At 40.2% G+C, this 19,264-nt stretch overlaps 1 protein-coding gene across 2 annotated transcripts in view; it reads left to right on the forward strand.

Annotated features, from left to right (window-relative positions):
• ZNF516 (zinc finger protein 516) overlaps positions 1 to 19,264 on the forward strand; it is a 101,888-nt gene that overhangs the window by 32,611 nt on the left and 50,013 nt on the right. For both annotated transcript variants that reach the window (XM_085052418.1, XM_085052419.1), the window contains exon 2: positions 10,039 to 12,060. In XM_085052418.1, the coding sequence (XP_084908544.1) occupies positions 10,164 to 12,060 (1,897 nt within the window). In that variant the 5' untranslated portion in view covers positions 10,039 to 10,163. The remainder of the gene's footprint in view (positions 1 to 10,038; positions 12,061 to 19,264) is intronic.

The following is a 19,264-nucleotide window of genomic DNA, read 5'->3' on the forward strand; positions in this document are numbered from 1 at the left end:
CTGGTGAACTTAGGAACTTTTGATCCTTCTTTTAAACTGCTTGCAGTCAGCTGTCTTATTGCTACTTATAAGATAAGCTCATCATCACAAATTACACTTGTGGATGGATTGATCTTCAGGGGTACTGTGTGCTTTAGTGTAAAGAAGGTGAAATGAAGGTATTTTTAAGGCACTGGCTGTCCACAGATTGGCCTTCAGCACTGTCCTCTGCCACTTTGGGGCTGGTGGTGTCATGGAGCCAAAGCTGTGTGCGATTTAGCAGCGCAGTAGGTCCTGAGTCTTGGCTGCTGTAGAGCAGCTTCAGCTTGGCTGGGGTGGCATCTCCGAAGTGCAGTGTTTTTGCTTGGGCCTGGGCATAGTCTGCATGCTTGACATTCAGAAATGCTGCAGAGAATGGAAAAACTGTGACTGAAAGTCTTAATGAATTACCTGCTTAAGTTCTTAAATGTTTAAGAAAGCTTCCTAAAATAGAGCTTGTCCATACTGTTTTGTGCTTTACAAGAGCTTACAGTGAAATACTTTGTATATACACACATACATATATGTATCTCTCTACACACACACACAAAAAAAAAAGTAGCCCAACATCTGCAAATGAGGTTTTGCAGCTGTGTGTTTTGTGTTGCTTGTCAGCGCTAAGCAGTGCTATCTCAGAAGGAAATGTTTAACAGAATGCGTTTATGGTTTATTGCATATGATTATTCCTCCTTGTATTTCGGGGCACAGTTCCTCTCCCTTTCCCCTCTGCGCTTGCTGGCCCACTCCTTCCCCACTCTCCCCAGTTTTGTTTTTTTTGTCTTTTTCAATGCATTCTTTTTGCCTTTGTTTCACTGCTTTACAATTCCTTTATAATACTATGGAGGGGGAAGAAGTAAGCAAACAACTTGATGGTGTTACTTCAGAAGTAATTTTTGTTACAGTAGGACGTTAATAGTTAATCAAAGCACAGTGCTGTAATTCTAAGTCTATTAACAGGTTAATGCTTGGCAGCACTTCTGTTTATAAGGTAATGATTTTACTGTAATAATTTGACCAGTAGGATGTATTAGGTATAATCAAAATTAATTTATTACCATGAATTTCTTAATTCTTCACACAGCTTATCTTGCAGCGATGGCCCAAAGAAATAATATTTACCTTCCACTGACCTGGTGAACCCATAGCTGTAGCTAGTAAGCTTGTTTGGTATTAAACATATAGCTTTTTGCATTTGAGGTCTGCTATGGGCAAGTTGTTACAGTGCTGTATGAATGTACTAAAGCACTGAAGTTTGTTCCTCACTGGTCTAATTGTTAGTCATGACAGAGTGGAATTTGGGCACTTAGGGCAAGGTTGCTTCATGTAACTTTTGCTGGGGTAGGAAATCAACAATTCAAAATGTTTACTTTTAATTATGCTCCTGTTTTTCTTGCATTCAAGTCATCGTGTACACAGCACAAAGGCATTCCAGTTTTAGTTAGTGGTACAGCTTCTGAATTGATACAAATTGATTTCATGGCACTGTGTGCACTTATGGCAGCTGAGGATGTGGTTTGTGTGTAGCTTGCATTGATGGGGCAGAGGAAAGAGGCAGCAAGAGAAGGGGTGGGTATCTCTCTGTGTCTCCGAGGTACTGCACTCCTGCATTTTCTGCTGGCTGATGATCCAGTCCCTGTTCTTCTATAAAGATAATGTAAAAATTGCAAAAAACTAAGTATTTCCTTGTCATGACACCGTAAATAAAAGTAGATACTTTTAATTTTTTTTTTACTATTTTAAGATACAGTGAGCTTGTAACAGAGCATATTGACAGAAAAATACACTGCCCATACAGTTTGAAATCAGCCCCCACACTGAAGATTTAAAATGGCCATGTTACAACTCTGTGTAAATTGGCCTGCAGTGGAAACCCTAACAAGATCATTAAATATAAAAGCACTATTGGATACTGGGAAAATACTGTGCTGCCCATATATATATGCATCGCCATAGACATGCATGAATAGACAGCATCAATGCCATCGATTTTAATAAGGAGGTAATACACAGTATTGAGGTGACTTTGCTTATAACTGACTTACTTTTTGGTTTGAAACTATCAAAACTGAAAATATTTCTTCAACTTTTAAATCTTAGGCTTCAGGAATAATAAACCACTAAAGTAACTGCCTTGGTGGGTGTGGCCAAATAGGAAAACATTACTGTTACACTGAAGTAAAATGGAGGGGTATTTGTTGTTGTTGTTGTTGGGGTTTTTTAAGTGGTTATTTTCTTTTCCTTTTTTTTTTGAACCTAAGTTGGTGCTTATTTTCAGAATTAACGATACTGTCACAGCATGTCAAAATAAAAGCTTTTGACTTGCCAATATATATCATTAATGACCCTAGGAAAAGAGAAATCACATCTGCACTGGTGCAGTTCTTGGCTTTTCTAGGGCTGATCAATAATCACATTGTGCATTCATTCCCGCTAGCCCCCCACCCTGCGAGGTCAACTTTAACTACTAGTCTTTACATTTCAGAAAAAGGACATAGACTGCCTTATGCATTAGTAATATCAGTCTCAGTGTTTCCTTTGGGTTGAATTTACTGTTACCCATCCAAAAAATCAGTAATTTTTTTTTTTTTTAAGTTCTTTTTCTGTAATTTTTCAGGAGAGCTTTTCTCTTCTGCCTTTTGGTGCTGTGCTGAGAGGTCTGGGTAGAAACTGGACTGAGGATGCTGAGGTTTGCTACGGTTATGCTATTTAAATGGATCCTCTCTTGATTGTATTGTAGCATCTGACAATGAGAATGGGAGAACAACAGTTTCAGGGCCTCATGTCTGGATGGTAACGCAGCTGCTGCAATAAAGTCTTGTTATGGTTGACCAGTCACATTTGGACAGTTATTTCTAATTAGAAGTTCTTATTTACATGGCATTAGAAAATAGTTTGAACCGAGCTGGTAGATGTTTGGATGAAGTTAGTTCATTTTCTCCTTCTTGCCTTGAAAGATTGATGTTACTTTTTGTTTTGTCCTGCAGTCAGAATAAGTAGCCTTGAAAAAATCTTGCCTTTAAAATAAGTGTGATTTTTTTTTGTTGTGGTGGTTTTTCTTTTTTTTTGGGGGGGGGGGTTGGGTTTGTTTTGTCTTTTTATTTTTTAATACAATGTAATGGTCTTCAGCAACTGCTGTAAAATAAAGGATTATTGTGGTTAGTTCTGTCAGTGTTAGACATCACCAATAGTTTTGTCTTGTGATGGCATTTTGTGATTTCTGCATTGTTGGGTTTTTTTCCATGAAAGTACTAGTGTTACTGGTTCCCTTTTATTCATTTCTTCATATTAGGGGGAAATGTAGTTTGTTCATAATGGATTATTGATTGGTCTGTGAAAAGCAGAAGCCCCAAGGCCTTGTCATCAATGGTACTTACTCTCCCAATAGTGAATGCATCGCTTCATGCAGCCATTCGCAACCTCAGTCTGTAGAATATAAGCCCGTAATTGTTACTCTTGTGCAGCACAGTTTTTAGGGAGAGGAACTCTTCATTGTCATTATGGGATTTTCCCCCTCAATTTGTTCAAAGAATAGTCCCTTTGTTTTGGTAGCAAGATAAAGCTTGTCCTGGATGTTAATGATACATTTCAATTCATTGCTTAGAATACTACAGTGTAACTAGTAAAGTACATTTCTTTGTCTCTCAGAAGACAAACACGCACAGTACACTAAAACACAAAATATGTACTGAGTGGGTGACAGCTCTGTGTTTCTCAACATGTCCCATAGCAGTGTGCAAAGAAACTCTTCCCCCACCCTGCCTTGCTCCTGATCTGATTCCTGAAGACCCACAAAAAAATCTGGGTTACAGAGGTTTTGCTGACTTTGTTTGGAGAGCCATCACCTCGTTGCAAATTTATCCTTCCAAGCTTTTTCAGCATTAGTGATTCTACCTTTGTTTTATGTATTCTTTCCCCTGCTAAGGGTGCGGCATCAGTTGGGAAAGGCCTGACGCTGCTTTCCTGGCTGCCGCTCGGAGCCTGCTGCAAAATGTCATTAGCTCATGGAGGGAGAAAGACACAAAAACACATGATGTATTTGGAGAAGCTCAAAATAATATCTCAGGGTTCAGACAGCAAACTTTGCAAATGGGAAGAGCTTCACCAGCTGCAGGGGAAGGCTGGTTGGAAATAATTAAACAAAAAAGTATTGCAAAATGCTGCCCAAGGATTTTAAAAGCCTGAGCAGAAATAGATTAATAGAAATTTCTTGTTTGTTTTTCTAGAAGCTTTTTATTTTTCTTTCAGTCCTGTGTCAGTTTTGGCAGGCTTAAACAGACTTCAGGAGGTCTGTTGTCAAGATTGCCACTTTTAAAAACTGAATAAATTTGGAAAATTTGCCAGTGTTCTTCAAGTGGCCTGGGATTTTTTAATAGATCTTTACTGGGTTAGTTTGGGTTACTCTCAAAAAATCAATTCAGAACTATGCTGCCTTTACCTTTATAGGTTGCAGAATGCCAGAATTTCCTGCAAATTCAGGTACAGGCTTCCTGTTAAAGATAAGCTCGTTCTTCTGTGCTCTGGTGTAGTCTACGGTCCATAGTCTGGTGATAAGGTCTGTAAGAGGCATTTGGGTAGGAGTAGGAGTGGTGTGTAAATAAGGATGGCAGGACTGAGCCTTCAGTCAGGGTGATGGACTGGTGACCCCCATGGGATGTGGCTGTTCAGAAGAAGCCACTGACAAAGTGAGGAGGAGGGCATGCAGGTAGAGTGAGGCTGGTGTGTGTGGAGGACAGTCTGTATCCTGGGGAGAAGACACGGAGGGGGAGAAAGGTCTCTGTGGTTCAGTGAGCTTGAAGGCTGGTAGGGCAGCTGTAAAATGTTCTGTCTTTTGTCCCTTCTCTTCCTGCACTTCTCTCTCGTGGCCTCTTTGCTCTGAATGGCGAAGCCTGTTTGGCTCTGAGGCAACCTGAGCCTTCTCAAATCAGCAGAGTTCCTCTCTCCAGGTTGCTGTTCTTGAAATACACAACTTCCTCAAATTCGCCGAGATATTTACATGCTATGTCCTATCATTTCATCATGTACAAGGAATTTCAGTAAGATATTTTTCCACAAGATATGCTTCCCATTGGTTTTCTTTTCTTTTTAAGTCATTGTTGCTCTTGGCAGAGGAAGGTGGAGTGATTGCAGTGTATATTCAAACCTCTTGGAGATTAGAAGAGCAATTATTTCTCCAGTGCATTTATCTTTCAGGTGGGACTTGAAATATGCCAAGACTGAAAGCAGTTTGTTTTAAAAGATACACTGTGCGATTTGAATAGTTCTATGTAGCTCTCCAAATTGTATTTTCTTTTTTATTACTTACTGAAGAATTTTCCCTTCTTGCCACTATAGACCATGCAATATGATTTTTAAAATAATGTTTAATTGAAGAGAAATTTTAAAGAAAAGAGTAGTTTGCTTGCTGTATGTTGAAAAAAGAATAATTTTGTTTTTCTCTGTCTGCACTGGACAGCATATTTATATGTAAGGAATGAATTGGCAATTACTATTCCAGTGTGATATTTTTTAAATTCTTTTTTTTCTTAATTTATTTGCCCCCCTCCAATTCTCCTGTGTTTTTAATATTCAATTTCTCTTTTTATTAATTGTTTTCCAAGATGCACCAAAGGTCCTTGGGACGCTCTGTCTTTCCGTGTGGGCAGTCCTCAATACTTGGTCCTCTTCCAGAATATGAAGGTGGCATGGAGAGAGGTGTAGTAGGTATTTCAGAGTGCTCCTGTGTAACATGAAGTGTTCCTTCCTTGCGCTTTTCTGCGTGCTTCATTTCAAGACCAAGTGGGGGTCATGCAGAAGTTGTGAGGATGAGCTGCCTGCAGGGACAGGCTACCACAGCCTCCCTGGGGAAGCCATGGCTCACGCTGGAAAAGATGCTGGGGCTCCATGGTGAGAGCAAGTCACTTTGGTCAAATATACTTTCTCTCAAGCCAAGGACTCTGTGCAAGTTAGTTTTAAAAACCAGAGAAGTTTTGATGCCTAGATGTTCGAAATAGAGTAGATTCTGACAAGTACTTGCTTTAAACATGTAAGAAAACTTATATTCCCTGCGGGGGCACCAGGGGAATAAAAAACGTTTGTCTGTGTTTGTTCCCATGTGGGTTAAGGCAAGGAATCTCAGTGAGGCAATGGTGCAAGAACAAACCTTATAACTAAAATATTTGGCTGTGAAAAGGCATTGCTCGGCACACCACCCCTCCTGTTTTTGGGTCTTTGTTCATGTTTCTCTTCCGTCTTGTTTTGTATACCAAACTTGTGTGTAAACAGTGATGGTAGGTGTGTTTTAGAGGAGCTGCAAATGCTTCGTGGATACTGGCCAGCTGCTTCTTATGTGAACTACTGATTCCTAGTTCAAGAAAACAAACTGAATCTAGTTTGTTTCTATGCCCCTCAGAGTATCACGCCTCCCCCAAGTAGCTGGATGGCATTTAGCACAGACAGCAGTGCCATTAAAACACACAAAGTATTTTTAAAGACTACGTATTAATTTACAGTTTACATTCAACTGTGTTTTCTTATGGTTTGCCTCTGTGCTGCTGGGGATTTCTGTGCTGTGACAGTCTGGGAGGAGTCTGCAGGCTGGGTGTGACTCTGCTATGGATTCTGTGTGATGAGCCAGCGCTGTGGAACTGCAGGGTGAGCTTGGACCAAAGCAGTGAAAAGCTGCTGGTTACCACCTGAAATTACTGAGAGGTGAAACACTTCCAGGAGCCTGAAGGTAGCTGGAGGTGGCTACATTCCATGTGTGCTGAAAGAGAATTATTTCAGAATACTTGAAAATTTGGAATTGTATCAAAATACAACTATTTTTATCATCACAGTCAGCCAGAAAGAAACAAAAATAACTATGACAAAATTTTACTCCTAATGAAAGAATAATCAGTGTAGTTGGATTTACCAGTTGCTGTCTTCCATCCATTGTGCCATCCTTGATGTTTAGTAATTAATACTGAGGTAAAAATTATTAAGCCAGAACGTTATTTTCTATTGGTAGGATTCTTTACAGGTGTTTTTTTCCTTATTTTGCATGTTCATTCTTCTAAATTGAAGCTTTATTCAAGGTTGTAATTTTATTTACTACTTTCCAATGAACAACCAGCTTTGCTGTTCTGCAAAGCGACCCCTCTAGAACAATTACTATTAAGTAGCACTCAAATGAAATGAGGAGGGACAAATGAGCTGTTTATATATTTTTTGTGCCAGTCTATTTACCAAAGCCTAAGGTTGATCTCCACACAATGTATAAAGCAAGCTCAGACTGGGTGAATACCCTTCATCCCCCTAGAATTTCATCTGTGGAATATCAGACTTGAAATTTTGTGAGGTTTACATGTATATGAATTCAAATAAGTCAAGTCTAGGAATATTTTATTTCAACTTTTAAAGTTACAGATTGCAGTGCATTGGCCAAGATAAAGTAATAAAGATGAAAAGAATTTCTCAGAATATTTTCGTGAAGACTGTAACACTTCCATTAAGTATTTTAGACTAATAAAATTATTCAGTAGTTTTTTAAACTCTGACGTTTTTCCCCCTCAGGCCTAATTTAATACAGGACTAGGGGGATCTCCTGTGAGTAGCTAATACCCTTCTTATAAGTAATGCTTTCTTCATAGCCTCATTTTCATAACTAAGTTTCATTAATGAAAATGTTATAAATAATTAAAGTGAAATATGTCAAGACTAAGCCCAGGGAATCTGAGGCCAAGTAAACAAAGGGACTCTGAAGCTTTGGATCTACATGTGCTTGGACTGCTGCATACAGCATTCTTGTCTAAGCTTGGCTCTTAAAGCTCTTTTGAACTTTCAGACAGGAAACACTGCAGAAAGTTGAGTTAAAATGGGCCCTACATTTAAAAATAAAAAAAAAAAGTTGTTAGTCTAAAGATCAGCCTGCCAGTATAAGTAGTATTCTCACTGGTGTAAGCTGTAAAAAAATGAAGAATGTAGAAAACATTGTATAAAATACCTGGAAAAAATTTGATCCCACAGCTTTCTATTTTTTTTTTTTTTCTGAAATGGTATGGAACATTTCAGAAGAAGCTGTTGCTTGCATTTAACATAGTGTATTGAACAAAAACCTGCTGTTTCTTTCTGTGATTTAATGGCTTTAAGGTTGAATCTTTGATTATAAGACAATATAGGTTGTTACTTGGCAGATTTAGATTGTGGGTCAGATAAATAAGATGTTACTCCTAAGTTGTTTTGTCCATTGGTAGGCAGTATAAACTGTGCTTGTATTTGCTGTTTGGTGTTTGGCTGTTTGTACCTTCTGATGCAGCCACAACTTCAATGACTTACCTCCTTTACTTAGAAAGTTTTTTCTGAGGCTGTCCGTCAATCTGGTTTTAAATGGCTAATTTCAAAGATTAATTTAGATCCTGTAGTTTTTAAACTTTCTGCTCATATGAACTTACGGATTTGTGTTTTCTTTTTTTTTTTTTTTTAGCAATAATAAAAAAATGCTTCATTCAAGAAATGAAATTGCTTTTGTAACTCATCACTTCACTGTTACTGTCATCTGTCTGAGGAAAAGGTAGTTTGGGTTGATGCTGTTTGTTAACTCCTAACATGCTAAATGGATACTAGATATGCAGAAAACCAAACGAAGAAATTAATGTCTTGTAGCAAATAAGAGGGCTAGATTAAATGAAATGTAATGAAGTTGTTCTGGAGCCTGTAACTGAGATGGGCATTGTGACAGTCTTACATTGCTTTTTGTTAAGCTCTTGCTGGTGGTGTGGTTAGATTGTTTTTTTATGTATTGAAGAGACTCAGAGGTGAATACAGTGAGAAATCTCAAAATTTGCAGCTGTAGATCTGTAGCTCTTTGTTGAGTCATAGATGTCAAATGATGGATGTGGGAATATATGGTCTTGTTAGTGCTCTGCATATTTTTAGCTACATTTTAAGAAGCTGATGTTTTCTTAATGTGGCAATAGATCTGTTCCCTTCATTAGAGAATGCTGAGTTCTTTGATCTTCGTCATGTGGTGTTTGTAGTCCTTAATGAGAATAGGAGGGGGGGAAGATTTTGTTTTACAGTGTAGTAATTGGAAAAGAAACAACCTATGTGGATTTTGATCATTGTTTTTTGTTGTATACAAGATGGGGAGTTGCTGTTGTGTTCAATCTAAGATATTGACCCTTGCATTTAATCATGAAAAGATACAAAAAAATTTAAACTTTTTTAATCTGTTTTGTCAATCAGAGTTTTTTCTTATTTTGTTTGTTTGTTTATGGCTAAATTTCTGTTTCATTGAGGTGGGTGGTTCTGTCGTTTCCTGTGTGTCATGCTGACATAAATCACCCACATTTAAGGTAACTTGATACACACATTATCACTTTGCTTTGTTAGTTTGAGACTAACATTTATACTTGGAGGGGTCTTTTAGTTCATTGTCCAGCAGGAAATAACTTTTAGTTTTCATGAGTGCTTTGTCAGGCTCTGCATTCTTGTTTGCTCTGTAATCAAAGTACTGAGTGTCCTCAGCCTTTGCGCCTGTTCTCTGCCTGCCACTTCAAGCACAGCAGAGCTGTCTGAGACACAAAGTAATGCAGTTGCCAGCAGGAATATGATACTTGCTAAAGTCTCTAGGAAAGCCTTTTATCTTTGGCAAGTAAGTATTTTACATGAAATTACACATGATGGTAAAGCCACAGATTCAAAGTGTAATAACCCCCACAAGAAATGTTTTCCTCATTTAAGGTGTTATTTTTAGCCACTTCTGCCTGGTTTGAAAACAAAAAATATTTTTAAAGTTTGCACCTCATTCAAGACACTGATGTCAGTGTATGGAGATGAGTATTTGTGCTTTTATGGATTTTACTTATTTAGTAATTATGCTTGTCTTTGAAGTCTAGAATATCAACAAAAAGAGAAACTACTGCCTTTTGGTGCAATAGATTGTCATGTGGTGAGCTTCTGAATGTGGAGTGAGTGATGGAAGCTGTTGAATTCAAAACATGAATAGGCTTGAATATGTTGAAGAATCTGTACATTTGTGTGATTTTGTTCTTGTTTCAGGTGATCTATGCCATCTGCTTGCAGAGCACACAGAAGTAAATCGGTGCTTTGGACTCTGTGGAGCAGCTGAAAGGAGAAACGTTACCCTGAGAATGGAGCAATAAAACACCTCTCTGCAGAACCGTATGATTGAAAACACGGTCCAGCCCTCCTCTGCTGCCGGACATGCTTTTGTCCTCCTGCCGCGCTTACCTGTTGTTGCAGTAGTACAGATGGATCGTAGCAGAGAGGCAGAAATGGAGTTACGGAGATCCTCCAGCCCTGGCAAGCTAAGCAAGAACGACATGGATGCTGACAAGACCATGTGCCACAGCTGTTGCATCTGTGGTAAAAGTTTCCCTTTTCAGAGCTCCCTGTCGCAGCACATGAGGAAGCACACGGGTGAGAAGCCCTACAAATGCCCTTACTGCGATCACAGAGCTTCTCAGAAGGGCAACCTGAAGATTCACATCCGCAGTCACAGGACAGGCACTTTAAGTCAGGGGCACGAGGTGGAGATGGGAGAGGCGCAGCTGGGGGAGATGGGTGTTTCAGAGGGCCTTGGCGGGTGCACCAGCCCCACTAAAAGTACGTCTGCCTGCAACAAGATCTTGAATGGTACTGCTCAGGTTGATAGCAGCAAGATCTTGTTGAGAAGCAGCAAGAAGGAGGTCACAGAGACGGCACCAGCTGAGGAGGATGGCAAGCTGACCTCTTACCAGTGCACCTTCTGCAAAAACAAATTCGAAAGAAAGAAGGACTTGGAACAGCACCTGCACCAGGTCCACAAACCATTCAAGTGCAGGTTGTGCAGTTACATGACCCTGAGGGAGGAGACACTGTTAAACCACATAGAGAAAGACCATATAACAGCTCAGGTCCCCAATGGGGAGGCCTACACTGAGAACTGCAAGAGCGAGCTGAATGCGGGCGAGTTCCCGTGCGAAGTCTGCGGTCAGACCTTTAGTCAAACCTGGTTCCTGAAAGCTCACATGAAAAAGCACAGGGGCTCATTTGATCATGGGTGCCATATTTGCGGCAGGAGATTCAAAGAGCCCTGGTTTCTCAAAAACCACATGAAATCGCATGGCCCCAGGTCCGGGAGCAAAAACAAACCAAAAAATTATTTGGAGCTCATAGCCACTATCAATGACGTTATTCAAGAGGAGACAATTGTGACAGGCCTATCTCTGTATGAAGTTTGCACCAAGTGTGGAAATCTGTTTACAAATATGGAAAGTCTCAAAGTGCATAATGCTGTTCACTACCGGGTGCAGCCAGGCAGCACCGGGGATAATGCTGAGGGCTTGACTGATGGGAGCCTGAGCTCCTCGGTAACCAAGCAGTTTTTCTTGCAGTGTCTCAATCTACGGCCATCTGTAGGGCTGGATAGAGTTACGAGAGGACAGCCTGGGAAAAGAGTAGCTGAGCTGGATCCAGTCAGTAGCTACCAAGCTTGGCAGCTGGCCACCAAAGGAAAAGTAGTAGAGCCCTCAGAGTATGTGAAGTATGTGGGATGGGACGAGGCCCTGGCAGATGCAGATGTGACTTACGACAAGGATAAGAGGGAGTATATCCTTGTCAACCAGGAGAAGCGCAAACGAGACCAGGACTCACCCAGCAACCCCAAGAAGAAGAGCTGCACTGGTGGGCGCCTGGAGAAAACCGGCAGTGTCCCAGCGGGGGAGAGCTGCCTGCTTGCCCCAGGGGATCTGGACTATCGCCCTGCCTCGAGGCAGAGCCGCAGGGCCACCCAGAACAAGTCCACTGAGTGCTTTGAGTGCGGCAAGATCTTCCGCACCTACCACCAAATGGTGCTGCACTCGCGGGTGCACCGCAAGGAGCGCAGGAGCTGCAGCGAGGGCGGGACAGCCGCCCAGCCGGACCGCTACGGCTCCAGCAGTGAGGAAGGGGACTCGGGCTCCGTCAGTGGCCCCAGCACCCCTGGCTCCGCATCCGCCCCAGAGGACTCGGCCACCTCTGGCTTGGGAGAGGAGGGGGCTGAGGAAAGCTCGGAGGAGGGTGCAGCCAACCCCTTGCTAGGTAAGGTCACTCCCAGTCTTGAGCTGGTAATTGTTGCTGGCCCCTGGGTCTGCTGCTCTGGGACACAGTGATGACCAGAGAGAGATATGTGAAAGCATGTGAGAGGTTTAAAGGTATCATGCCTGCTGCTGGTCTCAGTGTGGAAACTCATTTCTGGTGTAGGTAATAAAAGCAAGATGATGTTTTTGTAATGTGCCAGTGAAGTTGTGTTTCGGTGAAGGACACCTGAGAAGTATTTTAGTTGCCTATAGCAACGCTGTAGGGTAGGGTAGTGTCTTCCCTGGATATCTCGGGAGCTATTTTTCCAAGATTCATGGGTGTCCTGTGCAGTGTTCTGCCTGCAGTATACAGGTGTAGCCTGCATAGTGTAGCCCCAAAGCACATAAACTTGTTAATCGCCAGCATGAGAGGAGTCTCTCTTCTCTTCTCCGCTTCACTTCCCAAATTGTGTTTATAACTCCAAAGGCTATAATTAATCTCTCTGGATTAAAGCGGTCCTTTGAGCCCAATGCTACTAAATGAAACAAATTATTCTCCAAATAGCAGCAAAGTAAATATTTAAAAGAACACCATTAAGCACTTTTGTATCTCTTTTTTTTTTAATCCTTTATTTTTGTTGTTCACCATGCTTTGTTTATAATACCCTTTTAGAAATGTGAGATTAACCATTCTTTCCTTACTAGCCCTTCTGCTGGTTTTTGTTTGTTTTCTGTTTGGTGAACAAAAACACTTTCCTCTCATTTTCATTCCTTTTGTTGTGAAGAACATAGTTATCTATAGAGTTAAACTCATTTTCAAGACCATCGTGGATGAGGTAATCTCTGCACCATTGTGGAAGAGGGTGGGTTTATTCAATTACCTTGCTCTTTCAGGATATTATATACTGTTGCCTTTTCTCCTGGCTTCAGACCCCACAGCAACAAAGCAACATTTTCCAGAATTGTGTATTGTTACATGTTTTTCATAAATTCTTGCAATAATGTGGGATATATTAAAATTAATCCAAGAACAGCACTTTTTTTAAATGGTTTTTTGCCTTTCCGTAAAAACCAACTCCAAAAAGTCTAGTGACAGCCTAGATTATTGCAGATCCTTTAATATTTGCAGCATGATTACTTGCCCATTTAAAAGACTCAGAATTCGGCTTTCCCATCTGCTGTTGGATTCTTTAACACATAAATTTCTTTAGAGGAGCATGCCTGCTTTATGTGAAATTTCATCAGCTCCCACCTGAAACACTTTGGTACAGCTGCCACAAGGTGCAGTGATAAAATTGTAGCTTTGTCTAGAGTTAGATGGGGCTGCCATTTACATTACCAGTGTAATGTACAGTGCCCTTATCAAAACTGCTGTGATGGTAAACCATCTCTCTCGAGATGGGCTGAAAACACCACAATACCTTTTCACATGATGTTCAAATAGGAAATCTGTTCTTACATGCTCTCCATATTAAGCCTTTTATTTCTAAGAGGAGTTGTCTCATATCTTTGCCTGTTCCGCTTCTTGCCTCAACTCAAGCTTTGAGCCCTTTCTGCAGGAAAAGGGGACAGTTGAGAGGCACACAGCAGTTTCCTCTCCCAGGCATTAAAGTTGTTGGCTTAACTGATGCCAGCAACTGGAAACTTGCATCTTTGGGTACCAGATTGGTCCTTGTTTTCTTTAACTGTAAAGCAGAAGCAAACTGATGGGCCTGAATAAAGGCACATTTTGGAAAATGCAATAGTGGGCCAGGAGGGTGGCTTCGGCATTTTGTATTTGCTAACATCATAGATGAAGAGCTAATCAAGTATTTAATTGGCCAATAAGAAACGTTTTAATGTAAGAGAAATGGTGCCTATTAATAGAGGTTATTTAACTCAAATCACTGTCTCTATGAAGGGAACATTTTTTACAACTGACAGGGACTTTTTCGATTTTAAAAGAAAGTTTAGAATTTTTTTGCTTATTTGTTCTGTTATTTTTTGAAAGGAGTTTTCATAGGTCAATGTTCAGGTCTAAAGTTTCTTAATTGTCTCTTTTTGGTAAGCAGGTTTATTGGCACTGCCCTTATATTGTGTTCTAAGGAACTAGGATCCTTCTGTCCAGCAAGGTGTAGAACTAATTTTACTCTTCTGAGGTTGCTTCTGTAACTCAAGAGGCTTTTTTTCCTTTCCTATGAACAGTAACTTAAAGTGTATGGAATATAGGCCAGATTCTGCCCTCATGTATATGCCTGCAAAAATCAGGTGTTCTGGTACGGCCTTGAAGCACATTTTGTCCTAGAATTGCTGTAGTTTGCTATCCTTTGCTGTAGCTTTTTTTAGTTACTCTTCCAGGTGAAGTTTTTCCATCAAAAATAGATCTCCAGCCCCATGGACAGGCTTCCTCCCCAGTGGAGGCAGGCAAGCAGGGCTCTTGGTTCCTGCTCCTGAAATTATTTCAACAGCATTATTTTTACCCAGGCCGTAATCAAGAAAATCTCATGCTACGCATAAGGTTATACAATATCTCTTGGTTTTTCTTCTTTTTACTTTCATATCTTTACTCTTTCTTTCCTGCTTTGACGCACTACTGTGTTACCCTGTGTCAGAAAAAGGCCTTGAGGCTGCCAAGTATTGAATATTGTGTCCTTGACTCAGCTGAAAGTATTTCTTTGAGCATTTAATTCTTAATAATTGAGGAGTGCTGTTGATGCAGTGTCTTGCAGCAGTGAAGCTGGCAGTGCACCTCTGTGGTCACTTAGGGCCAGCAGGTGTTGGGACCGAGGGTGGCAGGAGCTGGGAAGTACTGACAGGGTTCCCTGAGAGAAGACCAAGAACTGGGGTTGAGAGCCTCCAGGGTAAGCACTCCTTTGTTCTGAACACATCTGTGATTTGCCCCTCCTGCTGCCTTTGTTGAGTAACATCATGATTTCTCAGGCACTGGGGTGTAGTGTTGCAAACCCAGTTTATCAGGTGCCAGGGGGGTAAGTTAGCTGACTGCAAAGTATTCTTCATCTGGTTGGAAGGAAGGTGGCAAAAATGAGTTTTTTAGAGTTACACATAGTGTACTGTGTGGTATCTGCCATGCAAAGGTCATGCATGAAGTATTTGTGCTTTGTGTGACAGCCATATGGGAAGAGGTGGCCCAGAGCGCATTTGCTTTGTTGAGAGCAGATTTTGAATATTTTGGAGGTATTCATGCCCCAGACGATTCTTCATTTTTATTTATCATTCAAACCACTAGCAGAACTGTACCTGAATGTTTACCGACTTGCATCCAAAGCTGTGTGAACCATCTGTAGGTTGTTGATCTGCTCTTCCCCAACTTAAGGTTTTTAGTTGGGTTTTTTTTTGATTTTCATTTTTCCGTGAAAAGAACCCCAGAGGTATGACTGAGAGAGTAGAGAGGGATTATATGTGTGTTGGTAAAAGTGAACGGAAAACGCTATTTTTATAATCTCTAAGCTTCTCACCTAAAATGTAGTCTTAGATATATCTAACTAATTTGGTGGTTAATATTTTTAAAGCATAAGCTGCTTCTTAGCCATGGTGTGTTTAGCAGTGAAGGTGTTTATGTTTGTTACATTAGGCTATATGTCAAGCCTAAATGAAGAAAGAAGAATAATTTTTGAGACTGTGATTGCTTTTGGCAGGTGGGAAGCTGAAGAAAAGAAATGAAAAGAACTTCAATACCTTTTGGTTATTGGCAAATGTAGTAAAAGCACAGACCTGAGATAGCCAGATAGCTCAGTCAGTGAGGGTGCCATAAAAGTGGTACTTCTTCTTGCATGTAAGTGTCAGATTGGGGTGGAAGTAAATGTTAAAAGTTATCTAGGAGAGGAAAAGGAAAAGAAAAGAAAAAAGAGAAGAAAATAAAGGAGAAAATGAGTGTTATATAGGAATAAAGGAGAGGAAAGCAGCATGTCAAGGGAGGACAACAGGAAAAGGAGAGGATGTATCTTTTTTAGTAAACTGAAGAAGGGACAGCTGCCTATAAATTGCTTACAGGTAATACAGACTTGGGGATGTAGCACATACCATTTATCCCAGGCCTGTTATAAGAAAATCCTGTATGTAAACTGGAATGCTTGAATAGAAACATAAGGACATTAGCAAGTTCTGTGGAAGAACAGTAGGAGAGATTTTTGAAGCATAAATTTGGACTTTGTTTTGCCCAGATATTAATTGTAACAAATCAAAGAGCTGAAACTTTAATGAAAAGTGCATAATTTTAGAAGTCTTTTGATGTAAAATAATTAAAAAATAAAAGTTGTTAAGAGTTGCTTTAATATTTCAGTAAAGCATTAAGGCTGTAATTTTGGTGAGGAAAGCAACAGTAAGAATAAAGCAGCTAAGCAAATGAAATTATAAAAATAAAAATGTACAGCAATTCCAGAGAACAGAGAAAGATAATCCAAATAGATGTTTTCTGTTGCTAGCATGAATGTATGGAACAGCTGCCAGTATGCAGTACCAGGACTTCATTGTTCTTATAGGAAAAAATGTTTCTCTGTGTGCAAGGGGAGGTCTCTCCACTATTTAAAAATCAAACATTTTTACTACATATCTTGAATAATTACACTTCAGATGCTTCTCATGCCAGACTCTTACTTACTGTAAATCCCACAGTATCATGCTGCTAAAGGCAGTGCTCTTGGGGCATTTTATGCTGAATGATATCTTGTTCTATATGTACAGTCTTAAGTATGTTTAAGTTATTTAGCATATTTAGTTTGCTGAAGGAGCATATAACAAACTGGAGAATGTTTCAGTACTGGACAATTGGTAACTATTGCTCCAGGCTTCCAAGAAATAAGGTAGTTTCATGAAGGAACAGTGTCTCAGAGCTGTGAAGATAAGAGTGTTATGCTGTGATTACACATTCACCAGTTAGTCTGGGCATTGCTGAGGGGTGGTTGTTGGAATATAAAACCCTCTCAACTTTACAACTCAAACTAATTGTTTTGATTCTTAACTCCAGTGAGATCAGTGAAGCTCTGGGACTTTGAAATACAGCAAATTGATGATTCAAATCATAGGGAAAGGTGGGCAGAGGCAGAGACCTTGTGCTAGTAGTAAGATCCATTAGATGTTGGTTTGGACTTAGCAGAGTTCAACTGTGCCTTAAAGCAAATTTGGACTAGATCAGTTAATCTAGTTTGTACACATCTGATAATACTATTTAGAAATTTCTCTTTCATATCTGCCTTGCTATAATGCACATAGTGCAATCCTTTTGCATGTTAGCAAAGCCACATGTAGTGTGGTACTTTCTCATGATTGGAGGTTTCTCTGCAAAGCACTGCAGGTTGAACCATCATTTTTGACCAGCACAGGCCTGTGTGTATCTCGGCAACAGCCCTTTGTTACCTTTTTCTTCCCCTTTGGACTCTTGTACTCTCTTCAGGATTGCAGATGATACTTCCTATGTGAGTATATATATTCCTGTGGTGCTGCCATCAGCAGTAGTTTTTGCTTTTATTTCTCTTTAACTGTGGGTTGATCTGAATGGGAGGGAATACTGAGGCAACGGACCAAAATAGAAATTATGCTGATTGTCCAAGACAATGGATAGCAAGAAAAATTCTGGCAGCCAGAATCAATCCAGTGTGTGTTGAGAGGAGAGGAAGAAAGAAAAGCCATGGAACATCCCATGGCAAAACCTCCTTTGGCAGGTGCACTTCACACACGTGAAATTGCTTGCCCCTTCTGTATTTTAGGCTGGTGATGGGAGCATGTGCTTCAAGAAGCTCATGCAAAAAGTGTTTGACTGTAAGAGGGCAGCAATACTTTGACATAAAGCAGTCTATACCCATTGATGCTATCCATTAACCTGTCATCATGCCCACTAAGGAACATGCAACAATTGCCCTGTAGGAATATTAGGTAAATTCCACTGTGTTCCTGATTACCACACTTTGCTCTGCATTACCAAGGCCTGTTTTACTCAGTCTCATGTAATGTGGGTGGCCAGCAAGAGTGTTAAACAGCAATTCAAGTTCCTCTTGAAATGAGGCATGATGATGGGGAACAGATAACACACAGTGAGCTCAAGTCAGAACTAAGGATTGCTTGCTGAGCTTGGGATACTTCAGTAGATTAATGACTTCGCATGACAGAGATTGCCTTTATTGTTGCTCGGAGACAATTTATGTAGCATTTTGAAGTTACTAGACCAGCTGTAGCACTGCTTTTATTCCTTGTAAGCATTTCAGTGGGGATGTCGTTCAAGTACAGAAGAACTCTGTGCATGTCAAAGATATTTCTACTGTGTTTAGCTTTAATTGTTAGTGTTCCTTTTTTGCAGGTTACCATATGCAATAACCAGAGACACAGTCAGATAGAAATATTGTTTAGGCATTTTATTGTAGCTGTAGTTCTGTGATATGAGCAACCAAAACACAGCTCAGCTTGGAAGAAAAATTGTACTAGATGCTAAGAGATAGACAGTTTTACCCAGCCTTTATTTTATGTGTTAGGAAGCAAGGAAGTGAGAGTGGTTTCTTAAAGGTAGGTGATAGTAGGATAACCTTTGCCCTGAAGCTTGTATAAGATGCCCAAGATTATTTCTTCATACTACTACTTCCAGAGCTTTTGAAACTGTTGTCCCAAGAGCTGCTTCAGAGGATTGCTTATGTCTGTGTTTAGTCCTTCCTGAGTTGTCAGTCTCCATTCCAAACTTACCGTACACTAACATTTAAAAAAAATATTTCCAAGGGTGTGGAAAGCTGTTGGCCATCTTGGTTTCAGTTTGTGCATTCAAAAATACCCCTTTATGTTTAAGTCAGTAGCATGGGGATTCCAGTGTTCATAGTAGGCTTTTGGCTCTTCTTCAGTAAATATTGTGAATGTCTGCATATAGGGATGTGCACTTGAAAATCCAGCTGCACAGAACCTCAGTTTTAACAAACCCCTCACTTCTTGACACCTACCCTGGCCTTGCTGCCTTGTAAAAGTCAGTTTAGCATTTCTGGTAATTCTTTGTGCTAGATGTTTCTGTTACATCAAACTATAGCATGTGAAATACTGCTTTGTGACATTTATAGTCCTGAGATCACATTATGTAGTGCTTTTATTTTCAAGCAGTTTCTGATCAGTGAATGAGGGCTCCCTTCCCCCCAGCTAGTAAAACAAGCTTCAGGCAATGAAAATTGAAATGGTAGTGTTTTTAATCTGATTCCCAAATATTCTGGTAGCTCCATGACTGTTTAGTCATTAGATTCTACTGGTCTGTAAATGACTGC

Source organism: Lichenostomus cassidix, chromosome 2 (assembly GCF_008360975.1).
Source record: "Lichenostomus cassidix isolate B80296 chromosome 2, HeHo_3.0, whole genome shotgun sequence".
Taxonomy (NCBI): Eukaryota; Metazoa; Chordata; class Aves; order Passeriformes; family Meliphagidae; genus Lichenostomus; species Lichenostomus cassidix.